Source organism: Pezoporus wallicus, unplaced genomic scaffold, assembly GCF_028554395.1.
Source record: "Pezoporus wallicus isolate ANWC-B61680 ecotype Strahan unplaced genomic scaffold, APGP_CSIRO_Pwel_v1 contig_1181, whole genome shotgun sequence".
NCBI lineage: Eukaryota > Metazoa > Chordata > Aves > Psittaciformes > Psittacidae > Pezoporus > Pezoporus wallicus.
The window spans coordinates 2,818,484-2,830,963 of record NW_026641428.1 but is presented as its reverse complement, the minus strand read 5'-3'; the positions used below and the strand labels follow the sequence as shown (position 1 = coordinate 2,830,963).

At 35.6% G+C, this 12,480-nt stretch overlaps 1 protein-coding gene across 6 annotated transcripts in view; it reads right to left on the bottom strand.

Annotated features, from left to right (window-relative positions):
* Positions 1–974: 974 nt before the first annotated feature.
* Positions 975–12,480, bottom strand: part of LOC130606978 (sodium channel protein type 2 subunit alpha) — a 79,247-nt gene continuing 67,741 nt past the window's right edge. For all 6 annotated transcript variants that reach the window (XM_057423644.1, XM_057423648.1, XM_057423643.1 and 3 more), the window contains 6 exons: positions 10,345–10,626; positions 9,835–9,888; positions 8,650–8,787; positions 6,894–6,998; positions 5,596–5,866; positions 975–4,294 (listed from right to left, as the gene is read on the bottom strand). In XM_057423644.1, coding sequence (XP_057279627.1) covers positions 3,099–4,294; positions 5,596–5,866; positions 6,894–6,998; positions 8,650–8,787; positions 9,835–9,888; positions 10,345–10,626 — 2,046 coding nt within the window. In that variant the 3' untranslated portion in view covers positions 975–3,098. The remainder of the gene's footprint in view (positions 4,295–5,595; positions 5,867–6,893; positions 6,999–8,649; positions 8,788–9,834; positions 9,889–10,344; positions 10,627–12,480) is intronic.

Sequence of the window (12,480 nt, the reverse complement as noted above, 5' to 3'; positions counted from 1 at the left end):
TTAAAGACAATTTCTTGTCCCTCAGTTTGTCAGGAAACTGATTTGTGTCTCATAGGAAGCAGTGTTAGGGGAAAAAGAAATACTTTGATACCAGGTATTTTTCCAGCATACTTCTAAGCATCTCGTGAGGAATTCTGTAAAGTGGAGACAGAGCAAGTGATTCACATGACATGACTGACACAATAAATACTTATTTATAGTAATTCCCTCAAAATTCTCAGTTCCACTGCCAACACTTTTGTAATGCGTGTCCTGCATCTACCTCCTGGATTCTGGTATCAGCCCTTCCATTCATATGTATGCACTGTTCTATGTATGGCAGCTCCCTGACAGTGAAGAGTACTCTGTAAATTCACCATACAAGTTTAAAATCATAGTATTTTTCACATTGTAATTGCATTCAGCACCTTAACATTAAAAAAAAAAGAACAAACAAAAAAACACAAAGAAATTTGATGCTTTACCAAAACTTCCTGCAAAGTTTCTGCTGACTTCTACCCCTCATGTCTTAAAGCAAAATAACAGATAAGTATTTTACAAATCATACAGTAAACAAAATTTTTGTTATCACACAAAAAAAACTTTTCACTTCAAATGTAAAATGTCATTGAAATTATACATACTGGTTTTCAGCCTTGATAGCTAGGTAGTTTCTTTAACAACCTTTTTTTCTAGTTGTCTGAGAATGCCTGACATGAAAATGGGGTTTAATCATCATGTACACATAAACATTATCCTACTAAAGAATACTTTTAAGCAGGCTTAATAAGCCGAAGAGTGTTAAGTCCAATTCATATTGAAGATCTTTGTAAAAGCATATGGCTTCAATTTATTACTTTTGCAAATCTAGTAGTATATTTTTTAATCGCTACTCCTTATTTCTTACACTTTATATGTTCCCATTTTATTTTCATAACACCTCTTGATAGCCAACAGTTTTTAGTGATGAAAACAAAGACAGAACAATTAAATACAATAAAAAATGAAGTCTTTATTCTTTTGGCTCAACTGTAATGTGATTTACTGTTCTGTATGGTAATAGCATTTTCCTGCATGCAGTTCACCGACACACAAGTCAATATTTTTGTAAAAGGAGGAGTCAACATCGAATTTTTGCTTGTGTAAGAAACACAAAATGTCCTCATGTGATCAATTATACAAGTTTGCTATTTAATTCCTGTGGAAAAAAAGCATTGTGGATCCCATATTATATTTTGAACAGTTCTAGTGCAGCATGAATCAACAAGAAGAATAGTCTATGTAAACAAACACCAGTAAAGTTTTCATGAATAAAAAGACTACCTTGAAACTTCTGATGCAGGCAGTGCTAGAATTTTAAACAAGTCTTCCCCAACACATTTCAATTACAAGTTATATCTATTTGGAAGCAAGTGCATTTTGGACTCAGTTTGAAACTTATTTCACATTAAAATGTGTGCAAAAATACAGTACTAATAAAAAAGCAGAAACCTAAAGCTACCCCATTCTTTCATTTCTTACTTTGTGAAGTTCTGGAATTAAAAAGTGCTATGGATAGAAAGTAACAAAAGTGACAGTGACATCAACCTGAAGATAATTCTCAATTCTTATTTTATGTACAAAACGCTGAAAAATAAAATAAAATGGTATTTTTTACAATATTTATATTTTCTTAGAAAATTCTACCCATGTGTGTTTCAACAGATTAAGCAGTTTGCAACATATCCTGTACAGCCTGACTATACACCGTACAGTAGTCACTTAAAATTTTAGAATGCAAAGCAAGGAGCTTTTAAATAGCTGCAAACTATTGCTTGATGTCATGAAAGAATGACGACCAACTGAACAATTTGTTTCACTTAACCACTGAGATATGGCTTCCCATATTAGACTTTCAACAGTGGAAGGAGTAAAATTACAGCAGCAAAGGCAAGATAAACATGCATCAGTGATAGCTTCCAAACTATCTATAATGGTACGGAATACTTCATATCAGCTGTTGAAAGCTTGCAAACTACACTTACTGTGGTACATATTTGATGCAATAAATATTGTGCACAGGTCATTATTTGTTTGCTCAAACATGCACCACGGGATAAAAAAACTATTTACATAGACGGTACTTTTTTAATCAACACATACAATGTCAACCTTGCTGAGAGCAGAAGATGGCTAAACGATACTGCAGGGTGAAGCAGAACAACTTCATAATCGTTAAGGTTTGCAGGTTTTTGGTAAATTCAATTCCCCAAGTTCAGGTAAGCCGTTTTCTACAGAAGAAAAATGGACGCTATGTCCCTCGGTAAATTATCTATGCAGAATTTGTTCAACTACTGTTAAATGACTTATGAAAAAATAAAATATCTGTTCTATTATTGTAGACTCTATGGGACTTTACAGGCACATTAAAATTTGTCTGGATGAGATACTAGATGGATACTGTTATTAAGCACCTCAAAATATAGAGCCACCCTGAAACATGGAAGTAGTCAGACTCTGCTGCTTTGTGCGACGTCATGTTTTCCCATGCATGAACTACAAGTGCAGCATGCCTTCATGCAAATCACTTCTGTCTGTACATTAGAGAGAATCCGAGAGTAGAACACCTGGTTCTCATACCCCTTTCCCCAACATAAAACCCATTTACAAAAATAGTCACATATAATAGTAAACAACCTGTGAATTAAAAAATGATAAGTTCACCAACACTGATTTTTGTAAAAATATGGCAAATGTGGCTGTTGAAATGCAAACAGTGGATACAATTTCTGTACTGTGTGTTTCATGTTAAACACAGAGATTCATAGGTTCGCACCTTTGTTTTTTTAACTGGTCCCTACAGTCTGATTGGCCATTTTATCTTCTCTTCAGCAGTGTCAGCTGGTAATAAAAACAACAACCTCCTGTCAAGATGTTACCCTGTTTTACAGAGTTGCAGTTTGATGACGAGGGGTCACTGTCTTGTTATAGGCACTGACCTTTTATATATATATATAATTATATATATATTTATATATGTAAAAACTGTCAGTTTGGCATGTACCTCCTACAGGAGTCCTGTTGACACAAATACATACTTTCTCAGGCTGTAAACAGTTTATCACAAACAGAATTCTGTGTTACTTTTTACTTTCCCTGCTGTCTTTACCTTTATCTTCTTTTTCTGATTTGTCTTTTTCATATTTATCCTTGTCTGGCTTTGTTACACTATCATAGGATGGTGGGGAGGTTGTGGATGGGGTCATATCTGTTTTTTCTGGAGTAGAGTTCTCATTTAGTTTATCCATAATCATATCTCCTTTCATGGGCAGATTGTCCTCATCCTTACCTTTATCCTGATTAAATATACATGAAACTTTTTTGACTTTTTGCCTTAAAAGATGACGTCTGTAAGCACGCTGAATAATGACAGCAGATACCTCCTCCTGTTTTCTCTTTAATGTGGTTGTAATTGGTTCATAGGAGACTTTAGAAGGATTGGCTGCCATAAACCGATCTTCCATCTGTATTCTGAGGGCATCCATCTCCCCACTTTCCCCCAAAACACGCTTTGTGAAAGCAAACAAGATGTCAAGGCAATGAATTCTGTCACCGCTTACCATGGGCAGATCCATTGCAATAAGCTGGACTTTGTTTGGTTTCGCGATAAGAAGAGGAGGATCTAATGAAGCTGCAAAATCTGACAGCTTACTGAACTCTATGAATTGTGTTGCATCGGGATCAAACTTCTCCCAGACTTCATAGAACATCTCAAAGTCATCCTCGCTCAAGGGTTCAGCGCTTTCTTCAGTAGCAACACTGAAGTTCTCCAAAATCACAGCAATGTACATGTTCACCACTACCAGAAATGATATGATAATGTAGCTGACAAAGAAGAAAATCCCAACAGAAGGGTTGCCGCAGTCACCTTTAACGGAGCTCCCTGGATGGTCTTTATAGGGATCACAGTCTGGCTCCCCACTGTTAAGAATTGGGGCTAGCAAACCATCCCAGCCTGCAGATGTGGTAATTTGAAACAGGCAGATCATGCTGTTGCCAAACGTTTCAAAGTTGAACATGTCATCAATCCCAACCTCCCTCTTAACGTAGGCAAAGTTGGACATGCCAAATATAGCATAGATAAACATGACCAGGAACAGCAGCAGACCAATGTTGAACAAAGCAGGAAGAGACATCATCAAAGCAAACAGCAGCGTGCGGATTCCCTTAGCGCCTTTAATGAGACGCAGGATTCGGCCAATTCTGGCAAGTCGGATGACTCTGAATAGCGTTGGGGACACAAAATATTTCTCAATCATCTCAGCTAAGAACATCCCTGTTGAAAAAACAAGTTAAATTAGTAAAGAATATTATTATTACATTTAAAAAAGACTTTTAAAAACTTATCCTACAAACACTGTATAAATTTAGGATATTTGAAGAGATTTTAGAAATTAGCCATTCAGCTGTTTTTACAAAACCCCTGTAAAACCTTTAGAAACCCATAAATCCCAAGAGAAATTCTGAAGTAATTTGCAGGATAACAAAAAACCGCATCAATTATATTTTTAAGCATTAATTGTAGGACTGAGTATGCAAAAAAATGCACAAATACACAAAATCAATCTTTTTTAGGAAGAACTTATAACTTATGTATTTGGACGAGCAAATGCTAGGACCAGGCAGCTTTCTGTTGAACTGTAACAAAAAATAATCTCAGTTAATCTGAAGAAAGAGCATACCTATAATAATATTAAAGTGCCACATAATCAAGTGATGGTATTCAAAGAAAATATGTATGTTTGAAGATAACAACTTAATCACACATGAAATGGTGTGACCACAAGTCTAGTATTAAATGACACAGCAATTCCAAACCTATGATAAAAAGGCTTCTTAGAACTCATTGAAGAATAGAAGAATTGAGCGTTGTATTATGTACCTCAAAGCCGAAAAAATAATTACATCCTTTTATTACAAAAAATTACAAAAAATAATTTGTTTCCATACAAAAATGGCAAACCTATTTGCATATTAAAAAGTTCTGAGAAGTTAAAAGGACAGAATTTTTACTCAAGTTCTTTCATGTTTTCTCCTTTAGATAAAGCAAAGATTAGCAGAGCCATAGATTTATTACTACATCGGCTTCAGCTCTATTTCTCTGGTCGCTCACTCTAGCTCAGGCGTAAAACCTCCCAGGATCAAACAAAACTCTGAAGCAAGCTGAGGGTTTTACCCTGCTGTCCAGGCTGCTTGCATGCTAGCCTAGCAACAGTCCCACACGGATTCTTCTCCTGGATTTCTGATTGTTGGACTCTTCCTGCAACTGCCACTGTTAGTTTATATCAAAATTGCCTTTCATGTATGGGTTTGTTTGTATGCTGAGGAATTTCTGCTGCATTCAGAGTAAGTATCAGATTTCAACTAATGGAAAAATGAGAGTTATGAAACCTATTGCTAAAAAATGTCTTACCATGTTGTTCAGTTATCTAATGGGTAATACGAAATCAGAAGAAACAAAAATTGTGGTCAGACTTTCTAGTGACAATATTGAACCAAAATATAAATAGACTTTACATGCCAAAAAGTGCCAGTTTCTGTAGAATTAGCCATTTCATAAAAATGAATTATTCTTACCTACTATGGAGAGAATGACAACCACAAAATCAAAAATATTCCAGCCTACAGTAAAGTAATAATGGCGAAGTGAAATCAATTTCAGGACAAATTCTCCAGTGAAAAGTACAATAAACACCAGGTTAATCCAATATAAAATGTTTTCCATGTCTTCACTCTGATCATCTGTTTCTACCATCATTGTAACCATGTTAAGGCAGATAAGTATCATGATACTGATATCAAATGCTTGTTTCGTCACAAAATCAAAGACCATGCCTTGGAATTTGTTCTGGGGAGGGAAAAAAATAAGATTCATTACAATACACATTGGGTAAAATTTCTTTTCTTTGGAATTGCTACAAATTATCCAAATCTAGTATGAAGGGGATTGCCTGTCTCCCATGAAGTCCTCCATTTGTATGAATTTTCTAGCTCGTACATGTAAACACAATTAAACAGAAATACAAGTACTGTGTTTATAAGTATTAAAGGGATGATTTCAAAACATGCATGGTGCATTTTTTTGAAGCTGCAAGGGAGACTTTGCCACCCAGAACCAGTGCACTGTACCATTTTGTGACACAGACTGTTAACTGAATGCTTAGCTTGGCCAAAAAAACCTAAGGTGGGTGAGTGTAAGCAGGCTGAGAGTTACTAACACTTCATTTGCCAGAAAACTCACAAAGTTTTCAAGCCCTGAATTCAGCACTCTTCATGCCACCAAAATGACCTTCAAAACAATTATCTTCCATGTTTCAGCTATAGGGAATTTACTGATGGATGGACTGGCCACTGGGCAGGTTCCACAATCCAAAGTAGAACTGAAGAGCTGCAAACACTCTGCTCCAGCCAAAACCTGCTCTGTAGTGCTAGGTTAGGCCTGCTGAGGAGAGCAAACCATTATATGGATTGTGCAACAGGAGTGTGAAGGGCAAAAGGGTTTATTTTTGAGGCAACAATAAAATAACCTGCCCCCATAGAGCAGTTTCAGAGTCTTCCTTGATGATTGAAAAAGCCTGTACCCTAAGGTTTTCACATATTTTCATAAGTACACTGCCACATTTAATTGTTCTAATCAAATCAGGGTTTTGAAAAAATGCCACATAAAATGCCATTGCCATCAGCAGAGAAAGAATAAGGGAGAAAAGGGAAGAGTCCACCATATTCAGACAAAGAGAGAAAAAAAAATCTGATTTCATATGAATAAGGATTTTCTTATATGACTTTTTAGTTTACTCAATTCAGCCTAAGGCATAACTGAAACTATCCCAATTTTAAATAAATGTAAAAATATCAGAAATTATTTTTATCCTTACTGCTGGTCGAGGTATTGGCTTTTGGGGTTTCTTTGAACCCAGTTTTTTCATTGCATTGTAGTATTTCTTCTGTTCTTCTGTCATAAAAATGTCTTGACCTCCAAAGTAAACCAAAGAGACAAAACCTGGTTACAATCACGTATTTCTATTGATTACTTATAAACGATACTGAATAGTAATAATCACTCTTGTTCACGTTTTCATCTGTGGAAAAAGCTTGGACAGACATAAAAATCCCCTGTTATTATGATTATTAATACTTTCACAACAGAAGAATTGCTTTACATATTCCACTTTTAATGTTTGCGGTATTTTTCTGGGAGGCTTTTGAAGTTGCATTGTTTGTGGCAAACCTTTGCTTTCCTTTGGGGACAGGGAGGTACAGAGGAAGGAGAGTATGCTTTTTCTGTTCTACTAAGCTTCATCAGTTATTACAGAGGCACAAACTAATAAGATATTGTAATCCCCTTCTCTTGTTTTTCCTCTAGAGTAAATTTTGGCAAAATTTCAGAACTGACATCTATGATAGCAAAGGAGAATTACAAAGTATCTAGACAGTTATATTTTACAACCTCTTCTCCGTCTGCTGAGACAGGACTTGAAGAAGGAGATCCTGGAACTAATATGTGGAACAAGTAGAAAAAGAATAATTTCTCTCCATCTCAACCAATTTCAGCACATGGATCCAACAACATTTCCACCATTCCAGTATGACTTTGTGTAGCCAGGTACTTTAGCTAAATTCTGCAGCTGAAACACTGATACATTCTGAGGCAGTGTTGACAAAATACAAAGACTAGTACAAATAAAGGTAATAAAAAGTTTATTGCTAGTGTTCAAAAATCTACACTGCTGAGCTCTGACACATGAGGGTAGTATAACTAAGAGTCTTTATAGCTACATTTAGCTATTTCAATGGTGCCCTGGGTTCAGCTGTAGCAGTCATTTTTCTCCTCTTAGTAGCTGGTGCAGTGCTATGGTTTCGACTTTAGTCTGAGAACAGTGCTGCTAACGCACTGATGTTTTTAGTTGTTGCTAGGTAATGTACTTCGATCAAGGACTTTTTCAGTCTTATGCTCTGCTAGTGAGGAGGGCAAACGAAGCCGTGAGGAAGCAGGGACGGACACCTGACCCAAACTAGCCAAAGAGGTATTCCATGCCACAGCATGTCATGCCCAGTGTATAAACTGGGGGGAGTTACCTGGAAGGCCCAAGATTGTTGCTCAAGTTGGGCTGGGTATCAGTCGGCGGGTGGTGGGTGGTTGTATTCTCTTCCCTTACTTCCCTTATCATTATTATTATTGGTGGTAGCAGTAGTGGTTTTGTGTTATACCTTAGTTACTGGACTGTTCTTATCTCAGCCCGTGGGATTTACATTCTTTCGATTCTCCTCCCCATCCCTCTGGGAACAGAGAGGGAAGAAGGGGAGGAATGAGTGAGTGGCTGTGTGGTTCTGAGTTACCGGCTGGGCTTAAACCATGACAAGTGGTTAGTCTTTTTATGACTCCAGCCCGAAATCCACACCTTTACAAAAATGACATTGAGTTTTTCACTAACCATGGACAGACATATGTTGTCACTTGTCCATTAAATCCACATCAAGCCAAATCATAAGCTTTAATAATTTAACATATTCAATATGCATAGCGCATATTAATTTATCATAAATTTTTTAAAAATGAATGAAATTATTGTGTGTGGTCTAAAAATAAGCAATTTTTTATCTTTCTTTTCAAAATAACAGGGAAGTACTTATCTTCTTTTTCTGCTGGTTGAAATTGTCTATGATGACACCAATGAAAAGGTTCAAGGTAAAGAATGATCCAAATATGATAAAGATGACAAAGTAAAGATACATGTACAGGTTATCTTCATACTTAGGCTGATCCAAAACCTGCAAAAAAGGCACAAAAACTAAGCATTAGTTTAACTGTGAGCACAGAATCAATATCTGGATAGAATTCAGGGCTTTGCCACTCTGATCTTTGCCTCTTATGGTCAAGTTCCCACGTATCTATCCCACTGATCTTCAATCTATGATGTTACGTTCTTGACAAAGAACTTGGCTATCAAACTTGATAATTCATTTAAAAAAATGTAACTGGCTGATATGAGCATAGAATAAACACCGAAGGCTTAAATTAGTCTAAGTCTACAGGCAACACAAAACACCAGCCTATAAAGCTGTAAAATTTCTATGTATCTCATGGAAGGCCGCAGATGTGAGCTTGTGGAACTTTCACTAGTACAGGTAATCAGGAAACTGTCCTGGATTATGGAAGAGAGGCATCCAAGCCATGTTTAGAGTACGTATATTTTCTTGGTACAGCTATACATATTTGCTATTACCACAACAGGCCTCCCACTGTGAGTGTAGCTTATGAGAAAACCTGGGGCTTTGCCAGTATAATTTATTCAGTTGTTCACTCAGAATTAGATGACAGCTTGCACCAAGAGAGCAAGAAGAAGGCAAAAGGGTAAGAAAGTGCACAGGCAGGCCTAGTTAAGAACAGGAACTGTGCCCTGAAGAAAGGAGTTGGAGCTTGCTGAGCACACTGAAAGTCTCAACTTTATAAAAAGATCAACTTTATAAAAAATCATCTCTAAGCTGGGTATCAGTGCCTGTTTCCAAATGTAAATAATGCCTCAATGCACATAATGAAAGGAGGAAAAGACATTTCACGGCAATAGATAAGTCTGCTGTGGAAATGAGGAATTTGGTCCAACAGCACAATAGAGAACATGGAATCCTTTAGGAATGCTCCTCTGCTTTCTTTGTCTCCTGTATTTTTCCTGTGGTTTCCATTTTCTTTAACTACAAAACTATAATAACTCCTTGTTTTCTCATCTTCACTGTTATTTCTGAAAGATGTTATAATTATATTCTTAAATCTTGGAGCTTGCACAGTCAAAACAAATGGACTCAAGGGACTATACTTACATTACGAGAATCCACAGCTGCGTACATGATATCCATCCATCCTTTAAATGTAGCCTATAAACAGAACACTGGTGTTTACCTCATGCTTTTCCTGGAAAATGGCTTGTCAAAAACTTTTCCCTTCCATTGTATGTTTTACTCATATACAAGAATTGGAAGCATTCTGACTATAGACAACACAGCATTTATTAAGAGCTTTTATCAATTATGAATAATATTTGATAGAAAAGTTATTTTTCTGTGTATGAGGAAAGTAGATGCACTTGATATAGATTCAGTGCAGGCAAATTAAGTTTTGAATTGCGTATTTTTTCTCATAGTCAGCATAGCCTCTATGCTTTGTATTATTTCTGTAGAGTCATGGATTTATCCCACACTATATAATTATAAACCAAGAAGTGAGAGACAAGATTTCCAAATGCAAGAAACAACAGAAAATTAATTTTTACTGCTACAAGTAAACAAAAGTGATATAGAAGGAGAAATAAAAATTAAAGAGTGGTGACTTACCACTTGAAGCAGAGAAAGATAACCAAGGCCTACATTATCAAAGTTAACCTTCACATTCTTCCATCGGGCAGTTTCATTGTTTTTTATGAGCTCCTCACATTGACTATAGTTGTTGATTTGGCTGATATCAAACCTCTCATCAGTTGTAGTGTTAACACAGTAGTAAAATTTTCCAGCAAACAGATTTACTCCCATGATACTGAAGATCAGCCAGAATATAAGGCAAACAAGAAGCACATTCATAATGGATGGAATCGCTCCTAACAGGGCATTCACAACCACCTACAGTACAAGGAGAGACAGCGTAAGAACCCTGGCACCAGTCTTACAAATGCCTCATCAGACCTACTTAAATGTAACACTCTATTTTAACTCTAAAAGCTGCATTACACTTTTTTAATTGTTGAGAGTATCAAGTACAAAAAGCAGTATAGAGGAAAGACAAAATGTCAATGTAATTAGGACAGCCATACAAACATTAGCAAGTGGTGACTTTAAAGAATGGGAAAAAGAACAAACAGGAAGAATTAACTAAAAAAAAAAAACAAAACACCTCACAAACAAAATCATCATATACTGTTCTTTTTCATAAAATATCTACTTCATGTATGTCTGCAAAACCATACCCATAATATTTCTAATGACTGCAACAAAAACAATGAATTTTTTTCCATTACATGTTTACTGGATAAAAGTCAAAATCATTATTACTACTGAGCAAGTTTTTATTCAAAAGTCATTTTAAGATTTCCTTTAAAAAAAACCTGAGGGATATATGCATGTTCATTTGAATGGTTATGTATAAAATCAGAAAAGCAGATACGTTCATCTGAACACAGAATTGCTGGTAGTGTTCAGGCAAGTGGCAGATAAGACTTGAAGAAGGAAGAGACTAGATGTAATTCCCAAATGAATTTTTGGGAAAATCAGGAAAGAAAAACAGGAAAATGAGTTCATGTATGATGATAAACAATGATAAAAAGCATGCCAGAATAAAAATAAAATAGTAAAGAAAATAAAATTAGGGAGAAAGTAGGTCCATTCTGAATGAGAATGATTTAATTAATGATGGAATTGATGAATTTCTAGATTAGTTAACTCCCATTTTAAATCTGATTTTAAGTCTAACAAAATAGAATTTAGTAACTATGGAGCACCGTTATCAATTTTGCCAAAACAACTGAATCAGATCCTTAGAACCTAATGAAGACTTTGTTTTAAAAATGCAGGACATTAAGTGTTATGTAGATGTAATTGTTTATAATTCATTTAGTTTATATGATGTAGGTACTACAGCAGATCCCTTAGCACACTATGGTATTTACTTCTATTTGAAATACAGATATGTAGCTTAGCCTCTAAAATATTTTGGCATTACATTTGTATCTACAGTTAACAGGTTTGATAGATTCAATTACTTGTAAAAAAGTAGTCATTCCTTGCCATTTTTCAGAATAGAAAATAAAACCTTTGAATGTTAAGAGTAGGTGATGAACCACCACCATATACCATATAGTAGATTGGGCTGAAGGAAAGGAGAAATACTTGTTTTACTTTCAAAGCACCATTCCTGCCAAAACAATGCCTCTTTGGGGTGATACATACTTTGGATAATAGGACCTCAACAAAATTGTTAAATTTAGGAACTGGATCAAATGAGGTCTCTTTCAGTGTAAATTACTCTCTGACTCAATAAAAAGCACAGAATGGTGGATGAAGTCCAAAACTTCCATGCTTTGCCACATATTTTAAATCAAATGTTGCAATAAGTGTTTATTTATAATGCAGAAGGTAAAAAATATATATACATTGTTTTTTATACTAATAATCTCCTTATCAATACCTATTATAAATCAATAAGCAAAAATAATCTAGCATTTTTTCACTCGTCAGCCAGGCAGAGAGGATTTCCTGACTAATGGATACATCTATTCTGATTATTTCAACAGTGCTGTTACTATCAGCTTTGTCAATGACATGACTGTGGAAGGCCATGAGGAGTAGTTTGACCTGAATAAATGAATAGTTTCATAATAATGCTGAATTAGTTGAAATTGGAATTCCATGAACTCACTGGTTTCAGTGGGAAGTTTGACTGGAATAATTAATGACAACATAATTTTTTTTCCAAGTTTG